Source organism: Camelina sativa, chromosome 2 (genome assembly GCF_030686135.1).
Source record: "Camelina sativa cultivar CO46 ecotype springtype chromosome 2, ASM3068613v1".
NCBI lineage: Eukaryota > Viridiplantae > Streptophyta > Magnoliopsida > Brassicales > Brassicaceae > Camelina > Camelina sativa.
The window spans coordinates 19,362,001-19,381,857 of record NC_141881.1 but is presented as its reverse complement, the minus strand read 5'-3'; the positions used below and the strand labels follow the sequence as shown (position 1 = coordinate 19,381,857).

General features: G+C 39.4%; 2 protein-coding genes across 2 annotated transcripts; one reads left to right on the top strand and one right to left on the bottom strand.

The window, feature by feature from the left end:
* Positions 1-176: 176 nt before the first annotated feature.
* On the top strand, positions 177-703 carry LOC147948873 (uncharacterized). The gene is made up of 2 exons (XM_087468977.1): positions 177-311; positions 401-703. Exons 1-2 carry the CDS (start codon positions 177-179, stop codon positions 701-703), a joined length of 438 nt encoding a protein of 145 aa, XP_087325103.1.
* A 16,184-nt stretch (positions 704-16,887) lies between these two features.
* Positions 16,888-19,457, bottom strand: LOC147948872 (uncharacterized). Its single transcript, XM_087468974.1, has 3 exons — positions 18,555-19,457; positions 17,472-18,344; positions 16,888-17,355 (listed from the first exon to the last, which is right to left on the bottom strand). The coding sequence occupies exons 1-3, from the start codon at positions 19,455-19,457 to the stop codon at positions 16,888-16,890; spliced, it is 2,244 nt and encodes a 747-aa protein (XP_087325100.1).
* Positions 19,458-19,857: the final 400 nt, after the last annotated feature.

The window sequence follows — 19,857 nt, the reverse complement described above, 5'->3', positions numbered from 1 at the left end:
TGCGATGAATCTGTATGGAATGCAGTCACGACGTTTGAAAAGCCATAATATTGATAATCCATTTGTGTTTGTTCGCTGATTATATAAGAAGACAAATACACACCCAGTGAACTATGTATTCGTCTCTCAAAAACCAAAATATCACATCACAAAGTAAACATAAGTGCAACAAAGTCATGGTGCATTTCGACAGGCTATCCGATCTCCAGACGTGGCGATCTGATTGGAAGGTTTCTGTTAAGATCATCCGCAAGTGGAGAAAGAGAGAAGCGAACATCGTCACCTTTGAAATGGTTGTTTCGGATGTTTTCGTAAGTGACTCGTCTCATCATCATATTATATGCACTTAATATTAAATGATACATGTACATCATGGTTGAACTTTTTTCCCCCACTATAGGGAGATAAGATGCAGGCAACAATCAGCGAGGACCTGTTGCCCCAGTTCTTTGCGGGGATTGAGGAGGGTTTGTGGAAAACCTTCTCTAATTTCGTCGTCACTGACGACACATCCGCTGTGAAGGTCGTGGCTTCCAACTACCGGATCAAATTCACTGCTGACACGGTTGTAGACAACATTCGTTGCTTGTCGACCAATCACTACATCGATTACGTCCCTTTCGACCAAATTTACGAACGATGGCCTCGTTGGACCCAGAACTGCTGCTTAGGTAACGTTGCATTGTGTTGTTCCAGTTTTTAATATCATATCCAGTACTATAATTCTAATGACATGACACCATAGACACGATGGGGTAAGTTACTCACGTCAAACGAAGAATATTGGTGGACGATCCAACTGCTCCACGTTTTGCCGAGAGAACCTGGTTGATACGGTTTTCATTGACGAATCTTGAGTAAGTCGTTTTCGCGATTATTAGCTTTCACACACTTTAAAGATATACCGGGCTATTAACGTAAGGTGTCTCTGTGTGTAGGGGTCATCACTTGCACTGTGTGGCTTATGATGAGATGGTCGATGATTTCGTCCGTAATTTTTGGCTATGTGGAGGCAAACCAGTTGTAGTCTTGCGATTCTGGAGGCCCAAGTTTAAGGATGGAGGTACTGATTAGGCAAACGTATTTAAAACAATTCAATCACCTTTTAAATATAAGATTACTGCATAAAACTAATTTTGGTTACCCTTTTTCCTTATTTTTCCACACCGCAGGAGGGATGGAAGTGGTTAGTCAACCGGGTGTCTCTAAAGTGATATTTGAACCACCCTTCCCTGAGGTTAGAGATTTCAAACTCCGGTTGGAATACTTCGACCAGCGCGAGCGGAGTGATGACGATTCGTAGCCTATGTTTCCATTTGTCAATGTTGCTTACATTCCAAACTTCTAAACCACGTTGCTAGATTCTTTATATTATCTTCATTACCTACATCCCAACAATCTATCTTACGTGGATAGGAATAATTTGATGTAAAATGTTTGTGTGTATTACGCATGGTTAATTATATATTTTTATTTGGTAAGCATCTACCTAATAGTGCCAACCTTTAATGTTAGACGTATGTGTACAAACGTGTACAAATGTTTATGTTTATGTTTAATTTCAAGGGTTTGGTCGATAATAATAAAACGACAAGGTTTCAAACAGTCTTTTTTTTAGACGATAAAAAAATGGGAGTAAACCAAATAAAACGTTTATAACTTGATGTTAAACAATTAAACCACAACCCAAAGTACTACTAATAAAACGTCCAAACTACTTTAAAAAATAGGTCATTGTTGCTAGTATAACCAAAGTCGCAACAAACACATTGGTCAGTTTTAATTCCATAGTTAATCCATCACTCTTGTACGCAATCAACGCCTTCATCCTTTCCAACTCCATCTGATTTTCCTTGTGCATATTTAAGATGTTAGCAATCTCCTCTTTTTGTCCCTGAAGCGCTTCACGCATTTGATTCAAACTAGTTAACTTTAGAAGATCTTCCTTCACTGTTTTCAGTTCCTCCATCATAGCTTCATCCCACCATTTAAAAATGTGATAGTCCCCATCCTGCATTTTTTTGCTTATAATGTTTGTTAAAACGAAAACCTCAAGTTATGCAAATAAATCTGATCTTTAATCAACCTCCGGGAAACTGTACGTTACTTACCTCTCTATTTCTACAAGTGTAGTGGAGCCTCCCTGGGTTTGTCCTTGTAAAAGAAGGTTGTAGGTTTGGCCTTTCACCACAGTAACAAATAGCCGGGATCCCATACTCCGCATCGTCATACTCGACTGGACTCGTGTTTGCCAAAGCAGACATAAAGAACGAAACTGATAACGTAATTGAAGGAGGGAAAATAAAGAAAAGAGGAACGTTAAACTATTAACCGAATATCCAACTCTCTAAATCTAATCCAACATCTATGGCAGCGGCTCTCTCTGTTTCCCCCAAATCAGTTCAATGAACCCTAATTTCCCTGAATTTTATAAGATATCAATTATATTCGGTTAGCTTTTATAGAACATTCGGTTTTGTGCCATTTTTTGTATTCTAAAACAACATGAACTTTTCCAAGTTGTGTCGTTTTCCACTAGATACGAACGGCATCGTAAGCTTAATACAGTGTCGGTCCTTTAATAAAGCCCGTAAATCAAGGGCTTTATGCTACAGATTATATTAGCGATTTTAGGGGAATCAATATCAAAAAAGGTGCGGTGGTACAGTGGTAGGATTGGCCTTGACTGTTCTTCAGTGTCACGAGTTCGAGCCCTTGTAAAGTTTTAGTAGGAACTTTTTTTTTCCTACTGTTTGTTAATGGGCAAAATTGGTTGGGCCGGCACTGTTGATAGTTTTGTGTGTTTGCCCGGTGAAACTAAGTACACGTCGTCTATATGGATGGTTCGAAGCTAGGGAATTGCCATTTTAGACCTTTTTCGGAATATAAGGAGCAATACAACATCTAGTACACATTTTCGGAACAAAAGGAGCAAAACGACCAAAACGACAGATATTGGCATACACGTTAATTAACATCTTCATTACATAGTAATTTAATTATCTAATGAAACATACGTGGCGAGGTGAAACGCAACACAGAAGGGAACCGACGATACACCTAGAGGATTTCACATATAGATTTGGCCACCCACCACACTCAGCAATTTACACAGATGATGTCATAATAACGTGTGTCGGTCGATAACCTGCCCCATCTCAAACAACTACTCATGGTACAGTCCGGGAAAGGGATCAACGAACTGGAGGGATATACAAAAGAATCTTTGTACGTGTTTTTACGCGCCGTCTTAAACATACTCAATCGTTGGAACAGATCTTCCACGATAAGCCGTACTCCCTCTGATTGGAGTGGATAGTGATGTGCATCAAATTGGTGAAGAAAACGAACCGCCATCTGCTCGTCCCCATATAACATAGAGAAAATTCCACATGCGAGAGTGGACTCGGCATCTTCGGGAACGTTGTTTTTTAGTAGTGCGATACCGCGCTCAATGTCTTGCTCCTCGGCAACGATCCGTAGCCCCTCGTTGTAGATTGCTATTCTGTTCCCTGCGTCCAAGCATTTTTTGAAAATACGCCTGTGAATCCCTTCTTCCTGGAGTTCACCATTTGGCTTCCTTGTCGTTTGGAATGAAGAAGGATGTTCACAGATTTGGTAGATGCTGGCAACCTTCAGAACTTCTCGGGCAAGCACCGTATCCACTCCTCGCCGACCAGCCTTTAATAATGGGCCTGCTCGCCAGAACCCATCAACTACGAGATGCTTGGCTATTTTTATCAAGATCTCGTCTGGCAGATCAGTCTTCTTACGGCTAGAAGTCGCCATTTTTTGGGAGTTAATAGCAATATGTGCAGTATGTGCAGAACCAAATAGACGGAAACTGCCGCCTGCCCACTAATAAAACCTACGATGTGAGAGGTGGTTGGGGAGTTTGGCGAAAATCCTGGAAATTTATACTAGTTTCTATATGACGTCGTTTTAAATTACCCTATTGTTAACTACTTAATTACGAAGGAACCCATTTTAGGTTTATGAGCTCTCATGCACGCCTACTCGATTAGAATTACTAAAACAAATAAGTAGTGCGAACCACGTGTCAGTTTCGTGTTATCGGATTTCAAATTCATTATATTCGAATTCGTTAAATATCGGCTGTAACTCAACCATCAGCTAACCCTAAGCCTAGACTATGACATTTGTAGGTTCTCTGATGTGACAACTTCGAAGAGAGTCGTATTTTTTGTTGCTTAGATATGATAGTTTTCTCATCATTATGTTTATTTGATGTGTATCCAGTTACGTAATTATCATCACTTCCTCTCAACTAGATCAATCCAAAGGGTTGCTATTCACTTGTATTGATTGTACGATTATTTAAGCTTCTGTACGTAGACGACTACCACAATATATTATGACTCCCAACGTACATCAACTATGGTGTGGGGAATAAATTATCCTCCTGATAAGACAATACAACATTAAAGATTCTACTTATTATTAGGAGATAGTACAAGCATTCGGTCATTTCTTTTACTTTATTTAATGTCCAAAAACAAATGAACATTTTCTAATATTTTTGTGAAATAGCTACTAATAATAACAATTTTAATATTCAAAATTCTACATATTATTTTCTATCTCAATTTCAATAATTATTAGAATATAAAATAAAAAGGATAGAGTACGTTTTAACAATAAAACCATTGTACATATTCTCACGAAAATAAACCAATATTTGAAATAGAAAACAACATTTTGATTTCTATTTCTCGTCAGTTTTTCATTCCTCATTCCGCGGACAGTCTGACGAACGTCTGTGCAGATTCTGTATGGGTTCCGGAGCTTTCTCCTTCCTGGGCAATTGTTTCAATTGTTGTCCCATCGTGTCCCATCACAATTTTAATGTGGTGTTGTGCAGCAAACTCACTTCTATAAGTTTAAAAAATTAAATGTACATGTGAGACTATGAACAGATAAGAACACATACGCTTTCATACCAAGTATTAATATAATATCAACTTACATCTCCTTGTGATGTCGAAGTCCTTAGAAGACGCTTCGGTGTGTACAAGACATGGTACGCCTACACACATTTACGTAATTAAGTTGATAGACAAATTACATGTACTTGCTTCCATCATAATATCAATTTCATCTGACGTACCTTCATAACTCCCAACCTTAAAGAACCGGAAGACACAAAACACTGGCTCGGATTTGTGGAGAACATGACATCCCTTTGATTCCCAATCAGAGAGGAATTGATGGGCATAGAAGTCTGTGAGACGACATTTGACACTTTCATTCCTGCATTAACGCACAGTTGCTTTCAAATTTAAACCTATGAAGTTCAAATATATATATATGTATATTACTATGTCTATAGCATAATAGGTCCTTAACCTGCCATTCTGGAGAGTGAAGACAACTTCAATACATCTGCCATCGTAACGTCTTCTTATGACGTCCTAACGTCTTCTTATGACGTCCACATTTACAATGCACCCACAAACATCTAACGGGGGAAAATAAAATGGGGATGTAACGTTTATTTTGTACTTTTGCAAATGATACACTTAAAAGTAATGTCCTCAACTGACCAAACGACCACTAAATGAATCTCAGCAACCATCGCAAGTTCATAATTCCACGGACATTAATATATACATATTAAAGAAATTATAGATAAAACATACCGAAAGAAACGGGATGAGTAACTCTGCCACGAGTTATATCATCGATATCCTCGAAGCGGAAGTAATTTTTGTGTTTCAAAGGTTGGATCACATCCATGGTTGACTCATGCGTAAACTTGTTTTGGTATGGGTGATGAGTATTCCTCTCCTTGAGAGTTGGATTGATTAATTTAAACTCCCGAATATCGTACCAGGAACCGATTTCAGGGTTTGGCGGGATATTTGGGTATTCACCCTGTAGAAACGCCACTTCGATTGTGGAACCCTTCATAACAGATAAATTGTTATACATCAAAAACTGTTGGATTTAGCGAAATAAGAAAGACTTGTTCAACTAACCTCTTCGTCCACAAGGAGGAGAACTCGTTTTATAAAGCATTCGTGAATCGACCAAGCGTTCAACACCTTGGCGTGGATACACCAACACCAATTCCTTCTCTCGCGGTCCAGTTCAGCAATACGATCGGTTCTGAAGCTCATGGTGATCTCAGATTTTGGATATCTCTTACTTTAAACTGTGTTAGGAATTGACGAAGGTTGAGAGCAATTTAAATATTTACGGAGAGCGAAATCTCGAAACGGCGCGGCCTTTCAACTTTCCATGGTGTCCGTTTAATAAGACCCTAAATGTATGTACCTTCCCAATGTAGTATACGTACATATGTATAGTTTGTATATTTAGAAGACTAACAAATAACCGGGAATCATAAATTAATAACGAGATCCCGACCAAAACGAAAGAGGATATCGCTAAGCCCACACCTTAACCATTAAACTCATAAATATTAACAAGCATCGATAGACCAAAATTATGTTTCCCTCAATTCGAAACCCTGTACCATAATTGTGATAAACACTTCAAGCGATGGTTTAATCGGGCTTGTTTTAAATAATATTCGGTTATTAGCGGTTTCAGATTTACAAGCAGAGTAAAGGTAGATCAAATATTTAGCTGTTCAGGTCTAGATTAAGGGTGAAGAGCATAATAAAAAGGTATACAATTTATGCATGTATTTCTCATGCATTAATCACAAAAAGACAAATAAACTGCAGTTAAAAATAATATCTATCTTGAATGGTAACTTATAAAGTGATGACAGGACTTGATGCTTTTCACCCTTGATCTGCACTTGAACAGCCACATATTTGTAAAATTGATTTGTAAAATATGCTAGTACGGAAACGTGTCTTTTTCTACAAACCGGATTTGAGTCAAATTATATACGAACTACACAACTTTCCAATTTGACGTCCGGAACAGCCAATAGCTATAGTATTAAATGCGACAAGTACATGCAGGGATTTGACATCTTCTTTTGTGGAAAGTCATTCTTACTTATATTTTCAAATGACTATTATCTCATCATAGTGTTTACTGATCACTTTTTAAGCATGTAATAATTATAAACTTTGCCCAGCGAGTACAGTATATATTTTTGGTTACCGAGACGACGAGAGAAAAACCTTTATCGTGTGAACCAGTATGATGTTGCGTAAGCATTACGTACACCTTTTCCCAACTAATTACTCTGTGTAACTTATTCTTCATTATGCATTGTGCTAAAAGGACACGCAGAGTAATTATATTGTACAGTATATATACAAATTTCACAACCTACCTCCTTTATTGTTGAAGCATATATAATAGCTCCGATAACAAAATCTCAAAAAAAAAGAAAAAATGGCGAAAGCACACAATAAGCTCCCATATCTCCCTGATGATATTTTACTCGAAATCTTTAGGCTTCTCGCAGTAGATGGGCTGTCGCACCTTGCTCCAATTTTAAAGTTGGGTCAGCGAGGACTGAAGACGGTGCTCGACCCCTATGTTCTAAAGGATGCAAACATCTACAACATCTGTTGGCATCCGTTATTGATCCAAACGTCAGACGACCCAAATGGTGGCCCTCAAGATAAAGGGATTCATAGGCGTATATTCAAAAAATGCTTCAAAGCTGGAAACGAAGTTGCAATCTACTACGAGGGCCTCCGGATTGTTGCGGAGGAGAGAGACATCAAGCGAGGCATTTCTGTTCTATCTCGTAACGTTTTCGCAGATGCTGAGGCAACACTGGCATGTGGTATCTTTTCTATGTTATATGGAAACGAACAGATGGCGGTTCATTTTCTTCACTTATTTGATGCACATCACTTTCCTCTCAAATCGCATGGGGTCAGATTTGTAGGCAAGTCTGTGTTTCGCCTGTTGTTTACATACCAGGTGGCACTTCAAAACACGTACAAGGATACATTCCTCTATCCATCTACTCACCTCATCCCTAACCCGGACTGTGCCGCCATTTGTTGTATCCAATCCGGTTTCTTCTCTATAAACTTTCGAGATTACGACATCTTGTGTACTAATTGCGGACTTTGGTGGTTGGCGAAATCTATATGTGAAATCCTTTAGTTCTATAATCTCCAATGGCTGCTCTTTAAATTTTTTTTTTTTTAATGTGCTGTTGTATACGTCTGGTACGTACATGTGAACTTATATGAGCGGTGGCACGTACATCGATAATTTTTAGGGTATGTTATTAAATAAAACAGAACGATATGAACGGGACTAGTCCATGTGTACGTACACGTCACACACAATAGAACTGGTTTGGAACTGTGTACAACTATGTATTTATGTACGATGCCCTGTTACGTTGTACGTACACAAATACATAGGTGTGGCACCGTGTACGATGGCGGGATATTACTAAATATAATACATACGTTGATTATAAAATAAACTCCGGCATACACCGGATAACGGTTCGAGGTTCCAAAAAGAAAAAAACAACCATCAAGTACATAATATTTCTACATTAACCTAGTTGAAAACGTCGTCACTAAGGTTAAGCCGCAAAAAAAATAAAAACATGAAAAGAGGATCTTAAAAGAACGAGCGCAACTCCTGTGCATACCAGTAGAAAAAACAGGACTTACACCCGGTGAGGTAGCTACTGCAAGTACACCTACGGTGGTGGAGGAGAGAAGGCGACGATCTCACTTCAAAAAGGGGACCACGGAGATGGAGGTTCGCAACATGGAACATAACCAGGCCAGCGACTTCAACGGCGGTGTTCATGTGAGGGACCATGAACCAGAAAATATTGCCAAACGCCTCGGCCTCCATCACTTGGCCGGTAAACGTTGCAAACAGCACATAAGCGAAATTCGCATACGGATCCGTTGGTGCAAAATAGCGTAGCTTTGCCATACCTTCAGCAAAGGTGGAGGAGTTTGAAGCTAGCCTGACGCACTCAAGATAGTTCGCTACGATGTGGCCCCTGTAGAGGAGAAGCTCAAAGTAGGGCCTGAACTTAGACTCCATAGTGATGAACTGTGGCCACGTGATGAACGGACGAAGTTGAACAGTTTGGAGGTCGACAGTGTTGAGCGCCTCGACCAAGGCGGGGATAGGAGTGACAGATACGGGTATAAAATTGACAAGGAGGCTTGTAGGGTTTGGCAGCTTGATGGCCAGGAATATCTCGTTTGGAGGGGTGTTCATTGTTTTTTTTTTTTTTTTTTTTTTTTTGTTGGAGACGATATGGGCTGTGGATGGTATTTGCTCTGTGTAGGGAATAAAACATCTTCTTACGGACACACATCTATATATAGTGAGAACAGTGGTAATTTTATTTTTACTATAACAGGTAACTAACTCGATGGTATTTAACAGTAAAATGTACTGATTGTATAGGAATATATTTATATAAAAATGTAATGATTTAATTCTGTTTATTAGCCACGCCAAAAGTATTCAACAAGCTCTGTTGGTTCTTTGGTACTCGTGTACGTATATAAGTAAAATTACATAACTGATATTTGACATCTACAACCCTGCAAGTCATATCGATTCAAATTGACTTATATGGACGTCAAATCAGTTGGCCATTGCATTAAAAATTGCAACATGTTATTGCATTAAATACGACTACTAATAGATACAAACACATTGTTAATTTCCCTATATTATATATTAAATATAGTGGTTTCAAAATTAAGTATAAAAGGGTACAATTCAATTCAAGCTACACGGGCATGTAACTGTTGATGTAGGTCTTAGCCATGTATCGTACAGAATAAGATATTCGATAAACTATTAGTTTTCATGGAACTAATAGTCAGTTATCACATCTAACAAAGTTCGTGGTTACCTTTATTAGCTTGCCTTATTATGCAAAGGTGCATCACTGACAAAATACTTCGTTTAATATTAAAATTAGAATTGATAGGAGATAAGGTGTACACGGAAACGAGGAAATGCAAACATGCTTCGTTATAACTACCAAAGCATTTGACTAATTCGGCGAGCGCACCACCAGATTGTGCATTTCCTGCAACGATGCTTGTAAGGGCCCACCATATTGAGTACGTCTTTCTTCCTTATTGAGAGCGCGCATTTTAGTGCGCACGAAGGAGTTGTTATTTCCCCATCATCAGGGTAGTCAAAAAACACACCATAAGTTGTATTGTGTGATGCTCCATATTGAATAAGCTCAGTGATGAGATCTTCACACATATCTCCAACCTCTGCGGAGTCAAGTGGGTAGTGTTTTATAGAAAACAGCTGAAGCAAATGACCCGCCTGGACTCCGGACCCTTTACAGATGCACAACATGGCAGACGCAAGAGTAGCGTCGGCATGTGTTGGTACGTTACGCAGGAGTAAATTTACGGCCCCTTCAATGTCTCCATCTTTTGTTGCAAGACGAAGGCCTTCATAATATATGGCCATTGGATTATCCGCATCAAGGCACCTTTCAAAAAACTTCCTGTGTCGACCACCAAACATGATATCATCGGGGTCACTGCACATGTTGAAGATGTTTGCCTCTTTCAAGATGTCGCGACGGTAAACTATAGTTTTGCCTCTATTTTCCGAACGTAGGAGTGACTGCATGTACCACCAGTGTTTTGCTACCATTAGTTTAGCTATTCGCGCCAACAGATCGTCAGGAAGATTTGGGTTGGTCATATTTGTAGTGAAAGTATTATGTGCATATTGTAATGCAAACGATTTTATAATACGAACTTGTTGATATGGTTGGGGAAGTATTTGGTATGGATATAAATGATACTTGATATAACTGCGTGACAAGATGGCGAGGTGACATCAAACCACTAATTTTATTATTAGGATTTTAAAACATCCACTAACAAAATAGATGGAGTGTCATTTTGAGAATATTAATGGGCCGTTAATATTTTTGGCCCATTTACATCATAACCATATATGATCCCCCACATCCCCTATTAGTATACACGTGTCATAACCATATTACGGATTTGAAGTCTACTAGTATAATCTACTATCTCAATCTCGATTATTCACTACCCGCTCAGCTTAACGTAGTGGCAGACATGACACCAGCTGGCAACTGCGATGTGACAACTGATACCCGCAAAAGTCGTATATGCGAAGACGTAGAAGAGTTGTTTAACAAGTAAGTAGAGGGATGTGATGTGTCTTGATGAGTACGTTTAATATGATGTATTTGTAATCATTACTAAGTTACGAAATCTGGTCACATTGTGAACTAAATATGTCTCTGGTTAGCATTCTATATATATTCACACATGGTTTGTATGGCACAAATGATTACTACGTATTTAGGCTATAGTTTGACCTCTCTCTATGTCGAATTATGTGCTGATTTGCAACTTGTATTAGTATTAAATAAAAAAGAAAAATCAAATTATTGCTTTGTTCAGTGCGGAATTTATTAAACCGCTGGGTAAATGGTAGTTGGGTAAAGTATATGTGGTTCATGGGTTAATTGATTGTTTTGGAAACCGCAACAGTAATTTTTTTTTTTCAAAATAAACGAAAACTACAGAATATTTCTTGATTGGTAACATAACGCGGATTTAAAAAAATAAAGCTTAAAAACCGCACTTATGCATGTCGCCATTCATTGCCATAAATTATTAAAAAACCTGCAACTTCCAACTACAACTCTCCCTTTATTTAGAGTACCCTCCACAAGTTGCAACACATACAAAACATTGTTTTAGAAAAAGCAAGTGAAAATGCCGCATGCAACTGGAAAAATGCCTGAGATACCCGATGAAATATTGATTAAAATCCTCGGCTTTCTCGCAGTTGATGGTTTGGAGTACCTTGCTCCAATACTGAAGGCAGGTCATCGAGGTGTAGAAACGACGCTCTCTCCCCAAGTTTTAAAGGTTGCTAACATCTTCAGCTTATGCTGGCATCCGACGATGTTCCAAACACCACATCACCCAAATGGTAGAGTCCAAAATGAAGGGATCCATAGGTGTATTTTCGAAAAATGCCTAGATGCTGGCAACAAACTGGCAATTTTTTTCGAAGGTTTCCGGGCTGTTGCCGATGTGGAAGACATTAAGCAAGGTATCGCACTTCTAACTCGTAACGTTCCCGCGGAACCTATCTCGACACTAGCTTGTGGGTTTTTTTCAATGTTAGTTGGGAACTGCGAGATGGCTACTCATTTTCTTGAACTGTTTGATTCACATCACTACCCAATTAAATCGGAACGAGCAAGGTTTCTGGCCAGTTGTTTCGGTTGCTGTGTAGATATCAGACGGCGCGAGTAAACACATACTGGGACACATTCGTCTAACCTATTGCTCCCTTTATCCCTAAACCGGAATGTACTCGATTGTGTTTACGGGAACATGGTTTCTACTCTCTCCGGTAAGAAGATTATGACATTGTCTGCACAAAGTGCGGCCTCTGGTGGTTGGCGAGAGCTATATGCGAGATCCTGTAGTTATATTTTCTCATAATATGTTTCGCCCTAAACGTAATATCTAACGAATATCCTCTTATCAACGCAGTTCTAATATCTTCTAGAATCCTTGTACGGCCTATAATTATTATAAGAACGCGGAATCTATCGCTACTTAATATGTTGTTTACGAAAGCTAAGAGGTTGGGTGCCTAAATGTGACCATCGGAGATGATTTATGAATATAAAACTATATAACTCATACCTTCCCATTGCAAAACCAATTAAATATAATACTAAGACGTACACAACCTGAAAGATGTTAGTGTAATAACAACGTTTAAAATTTCAGTGTACGTTCAAGAGTAAGTACGTTTAGTGTACGTACAAAGGTTTATACTTTAAGGCCTTGTACGTATTACAGTTTGCAAATTGTGTGTACGTAGAATGGGAAGGAATAGTTCGGGCATTATCTCCCTTCATGCAATTTTTATTATGCAAATTAAATATAAATAAAAGGTTCTGACGCAGATTCTTCTATTACGTATCTACGTGGCGCCACCATAATAACGGATGTCAAATGCGTTATACACTACTTGGACAATTATTTCTCTTAAATTCCGCTAGGCTCTACTTAGGGTAGACATGACAGCAGTAGGTTGGACGAAGTGACAACTCCTACCCCCAAAGTCGTGTTACCATAAACGTGATGTGATTTATTTCTCAGCGAGTTTTAATTAAACAGTAGTAAGTGACGTATGTCTCGGCACATTACAACAATGAACGGGTATGGTGTTAGCGAAATAAGTATCTCGTTAGCGTTCTATAAATTATAATTACCAGTCCCACTGAGTGCAACCTGAACTTTGAGTTCTTCAAACACCCTTCTGTACAAGTTGCAGTTCCTACTTAAAAACCACAGCAAGCTGGCGTCTGCGTCTCAAAAAATGCCTCATCTACCAGATGAGATGTTGATTATCATCTTCGGGTTTCTCGCAGTAGATGGTTTGAACTACCTAGCTCCAATAGTCAAGGCAGGACCTCGGGGAGTCAAAACAGCGCTTACGCCTCAAGTTCTCAAGGATGCTAACATCTCCAGCATTACTTGCCATCCTTCTTGGTTCCAAAAATTACATCATCGAAATCGTAGAATAAGAGAGGAAGGGATGCACCGGCGTATCTTCGAAAAATGCCTTGACGCTGGGAACAAAAAGGCAATCTATTACGAAGGTCTCCGGGTTGTTGCCGAGGAAAGCAACATTGAGGGAGGTATTGCACTTCTAACTCGTAACGTACCCGCAGAAGATGATGCCACACTAGCATGTGGGTTTTTTTCTATGTTACGTGGGAACCTCGACATGGCGGGTCATTATCTTTACCTGTTTTTTGCATACCACTACCAACTAAATACAACTCAAACAAGGATTTTGGGCAGGGAGTTGTTCATGTTGCTGGGTAGATATCAGACGGCGCGAGAAAACACGTACAAGGATACATTCGTCTATCCGATTACCCCTTTGATCCCTTCTCCGGAATGTGCTAAATTGTGTTTATTGGAGCATGGTCTGTACTCTCTCAAGTATCGAGACTATGACATGGTGTGCAACAATTGCGGCCTTTGGTGGTTGGCGAAATCTATATCCGAGATCCTTTAGTGATATTATCTCTTTAGATGTTTCGCCCTAAACGTTTCATCTAAATGTCTTCTGTAATAAACGTCGTACTAATATCTACGTCATAGGGTTTACGCGCACTGAATCCGGCCTTTTGTTTCCATGGTTTTCGATTCTAGTTATTTTTAAGCATGTACCAATTGATGTTGGTTCCTTTCCTTTTTTAACTGTTCTATCTTGCAAAAGAACTATACACTATTGATATATCTGCCTATTGTGTATGTACAACAAAGTGTGTGTGGGTACATGGGTGCTTACGTTTGGTACGAGAAATGTATTGTTTTGTTACAACTGTGCATTCGGTTGGTGAAGTCGGATGTGTACACATCTCTATGAAACATAGGTATCGGGCCTCAATTTTAGTAAGCCCATTCGGTATGGATTTAATTTGTTGTTTATTTTCTTAAAAATAAGGCCTCAATTTTAGAGTTTGAGTTGACGCCCCATTTAAAAAATTTAAAATTACATCGGACTTACTGAGAAAAACAATTTAAAAGTAAACAATACATGATCTTTTCGTATTGGGCCTCCAATGTTGCTGGACCGGTAATTAAATTTTGGTTTGTTTAAACCAAATTGTGACTAGGATAACTCTACAATATCAACCATTGAATCAATTTTGTCGTAGTGGGTGGGCGCCATAACGTAATTAAGAAACCATTGGGGGGGGGGGGGGGGGGGAAAGCATACATCAACAATAAAAATAAAACAAAACCACGTACAAAACGTAAATTAGTTGTCTGTACGTACACTACGAATTAAAGTAAATTTGAAATATAAACCCGAAGAAAAACAAAGAAAGCGAAGAGTCGCGCTTATTAGAGTAGGAGAGAGGGGGAGTCGATAGAAAGACGGAACTACTACTGGCGACGTTTTGTTTTATTTAAATAGCATCACCCTTTCTCCTTTCCAAACCCAGGGTAGAAACGAGTAACACGATATTATCAGAAAAAAACCATGGAGTTTAGAGTTGATGCCATCGCTGATCTTATACCATGAAAAACGAATTGGATTATCCAAGCGAAGGTCTTGAATTCGTGGTATGTTACTGAGTTCTTTTGGAAGCGAGTTCTGCTCCTTGCTGATACACGGGTTAGTCCACTTTGCTTTGTAAAATATTTGCACGAAGTTGTTAACCAACGCAGTGGTCTTATACACAATTGATATGCAATTTGTAGGGTGATACAATCGAGGTGGCGTTTTTACCAGGGACCTATAAGAAAATGAGGAAGTATGTCTATGATGGTGATTGGTATGAAATTAGGAATTTCAAGGTCATCCAGCCAACACTTAGGGAGAGGAATACACATCATCCTTTCCAAATCAACTTTACTGATGAGTCGACGATGGGCCTGCTCTCACCGGTGAATCAAAAACACTACTTCCGTTTCGAAGATTTGGGTGATATATCTCGAGGGAGAATTACCCATCCCATATCATTCGGTACGCTTATCTTCAATTTTCAATTACAGAAATCGTTTGAAACAACGTTAAAAAACGTTTGCTAATTGATATATTTGTGATTATCACTAGTTTTTAGGCCTGATACTAAATAAATAGGTTAGTAGACAATTTCATATCAAAATACATAGGTCGTAACATTTAAAGTATGTGTCTACCCCGAATCAGATGTCTGTGGGTGTGTAGTTGGGGTGGAAGACAGAAGATTGCTCGAGGGGGAAAATGCGGCCAATGAAGTTGTCCTCACCCTACTGAATGGGAGGTAAAGGAGATTTGTGCTACCTTTTCAAAACATTTACATTTAAAGTTTTTTCGTATGCCCGTTCAATATTAACATGAGAAAATCGTAGGAATGAAACCCTCAAGTGTCGTGCCTAGATGATTATGCTGCTTGCTTCATAAATGCTTGGGAAGCACTCGGGTGTCATCTTACTCTTACATCCGAACCCGTCTTTTGTATTTTGCGGTTCTGGAAGGTTGGAAGCTACGAAGGTATGTTCAATTTGATAGATCAGATAAGGAAACCAGCCTTGTGAAACCATATACAACTAATTTTGTAAATGTTCGGAAGGTGCTCCTTGCCTCGTCAACACAACCGCCTCTTCGCTGTTCTATATAAAACCAGATTTCGAGGGAATGGAACATCACAAGGAGATGTAAGCTCTTTGTTTTCCTACTAAAATATCTAATTGTATTTGTTGCTACTGTCAAATACGTTAATACACTTTCTATATTTACTGTAGATCTGAAATCGCTGGACGTTACTATATAGAACATATAATGGAGCACGTAGGGGAGAATGCAGTACCTTGAGAATAAAGGAACTAGATGGGCGAAAGGGAGAACTCAGGGAGTTTATCATATTTATTTAAAGAACCGGCATAGATCTATGCAATTTATTAACTTTTTTTTCCCCGGTGTGTTTGTACTTTTGAGTGAACCCAATGTTACGCTGATTATGGATAATATATGGTTATGTTTTGTCAACAAAATATAAAATTTAGTACTCTGCAATATATGTACGTACATAACAATAGTTATCTACGATAAGTGAACATGTCAACACTATCCAACCATCGCATTATGTCCTCTCTAATGGACCATATAATGCCCACAAACAGATATATTTCGCTTTAAAAAGCTTCTTATTCAAACAGAAAACCGTTTGCTTGAGATTTCTAAAAAGCTCACACGAGTAAGAGGCCCATCTAGGGCAGCCGGGAACAATTTCGCTTAGAAATTATAGTTAAACAAAAATGTGGGCTTAGAAATTAAAAAGGGCCATCATAAACATGTTACAAAAAGCTATGTTGGCACTTAGGAAAAAAGAGTATTATCCTCACGCCAAGAAAAGATAACACGTCTATTGTGGCCCATGCACTACGTATTAGCTGGACATGTTGTACGGTTGTGGCCAACCTGTTGACACTGAGAACAAGCATGCTGTTTGCGGGGCCGCTTCGTCTCTAACGCAACCTCGACAAAAGACTTCCTCCTCGTCATCTTTGGCCTTCCTGGAGGATTCCTAACAAAAGGCGGTTTACATCTGGACGGTGTAATATCAGTAGGAACGATGCAGGATGTATCTATCGGCATTATCGCCTCCGCATACCCACTGCAGAGGCTGTCTCTGCGGAAGTATGGATGGTGCTGGTTTATAACTGATACGTTCGCCGTATATGCGGCTGCGATAGCATGTACGCATGGCATCCTCTCTAGATCAAAACGCCTACATGAACACCTCTTATACCTCAGATTGACAACATGCGTTGAGTTACCACCACTTACTTCAAATCGATCTTCATCAATTTCTTGAACCTTTAGACGCCTTGACTGTTCAATACGTGCCTATGAGTAAATCAAAGCGTAAGTTCATATAACCAAAACAACACAACATATCCACTAACATTTTTCAGGCCTTTCGTTAACATATATATCGATGGATATGTTAATGAATGTCACACCTGTAACAGGTTCTCCACTCCTTTGGTGAGTAAAGTTGGCATTGCGGCAGCTTGTTTTCTCCTTGTAGCAAACCAACGTGTCAACATATTCCGAACAGCTTCTAGTAACTCTACAATGGGATAGGCTCTGGCAGGATTCAGTACTTTGTTTAGCGATTCTGCAATGTTGCTCGTGGTGAAGTTGTACCTATCACCAGGAAAGTGCGCCCTGCTCCACTTGGTTACATCTGCACGAACCAAGTAAGCATGCAGTTGCGGATTCGCTTCTTGAATTTGGTGGAAGATTTCTTCGAAATCAACTACACGGTACGCTGCAGCTACTTTTTTTACCAGCCGGAATGTTTCGCTCCCACTAAATCTCAGAATAATATTCTTGTGAAGATGATAAGTGCAGATTCCTCGACTTGCCAGGGGGTACACTTTAGCGATAGCTTTACCAATAGATTTATGCTGGTCAGATATCAGTGCAAGCTCTTCATCATCAGGAATTACACTACTTAATTGAGTAAAGAACCATTCCCACGACATGTCGTTCTCTGTATCAACAACCGCATACGCCAGAGGGAAAATATTAAAATTCCCATCTTGTGTTGTCGCTATCAGAAGAGTCCCTTTGAATTCCCCTTTCAAAAAGGTTCCATCTACAACTACAACTTTCCGCATATACCTGAAACCCTTAATGCATCCAGCAATCGCAATGAAAACATACTTGAATCTGTCTTCTGCATCAACGACCAGTCTAGTAAGGGTCCCCGGATTAGAGGACCTCAGCCTGTATAAATATGCCGGTAATTCAGCGTATCCACTTTCAGGTGTACCCCTAACATACTCCCGCGCCTTTATAAGTGTATGATGTGCCTTCCAGTAGCCAAGCTATTATATAAAAATGGTCAGTAAAAGACATCAGCACTAAACAATATCAACTAGATCGAATTATATATATGTGCAGTGCAGGCCATAGAATCAACTAATTTCTGACAAACTCAACAAACTTAAGCTACGATCTGTTTGTACACCCTATAAACAAGTACACTCACAGAGCCAACCATAAAACAAACATATTAAAGTATTCCAGTAGCCAACCTGTACACCATATCGTAGGTTGAGCCCATCCCCAACAAGATTTGGCACAACAGAACTTCCCACACCACCAACATAATCCTTGTATAATTGAGCTAGGATTGGTGGTTTAGCATTACGGCTACGGCCATATCGTTCGGTAACAGAGCAAGTATGTTCACGACAATATCTGCGAATATGAAATACCGGCGAATCACCCATGGTTGAAGCCCGTATTCTCCATTTACAACCTTTTACCCAACACTCAACGATTAACAAAACGGGCGTTGAATATCGAACATTATAATCATATTTATCTAATACACTCAGCACCCTCAACCTTGCCACCAACGTTTCTTTGCTATCAAACTTATCCCCCACAGCAATATCACCACCTCCATTTTCTATTTTGCGAACCTCCTTCTCAATTGCATCAGCTACAGAGTTAGTCTTGCGGGTACGGTTATTTGATTCTGTGTTACACACATTTTCCTCTATACAAGACCCACCCCCAGGTCCGTCGTCCAATGATTCCTCTGCTTCATCCGGGGCGAAGTTGGAGTACAGCAGATAGTCTTCATCCCCTGAACTTGCACCATCGCTGTCGTCACAGTAATCAAATCTACTGTTGTCCTCGTCATCTGCTTCATCTTCATCTAGATCATTTCCTACATTATCTTCACCATCTTCCTTCCGACTCTCGTACTCATCATCTTTCTCTCCCATTTCCTCTGCCACGCCTACGAAATCATCTACAACGACTTCAGGGGTCTTGGGTGTTGGTTCTGGGGTTTTCGGTTTAACTTCCTCGAACAAGGTTTCACCAGATTTAGCTTCGATCTCAACGCATAGCCGGATGAGTTCACTCCTATGCTGTTTGAGAAAGTTTTGAAACTGCCGACCATTCGAAACAATCACCGGTGGCATATAACATCCGCTTTTTTATATCTATCTAACATATAGCTCAACTTTATCGCGGAAGTTCTTTCACAGAAACCAAAGTCATCGTACACCATAGCAGTAAAGTCTTCAAACTTTGTTTCTTTATCGGCAACTATAATCCTACACCCTTTCCTAGTATCAACATCAAACAACCATCGCTTTTTGTCTACCCTCCACCTCCCACACGCCAATACGATATCTTGCTCTTCCATGGATGAACCGAGATCAAAGATTAAAAAAACTGAGTAGGAAAAAGACGTTTGCTCCGGCAGACAAACAGAACACGATTGATGAATCTGCTACAAACTTTATTACATGAACACCATAGATCGTAAGAACAGTAAAGGTGTTTAGATCTTCTTCCAATAAGTCTATCGCAACGCTC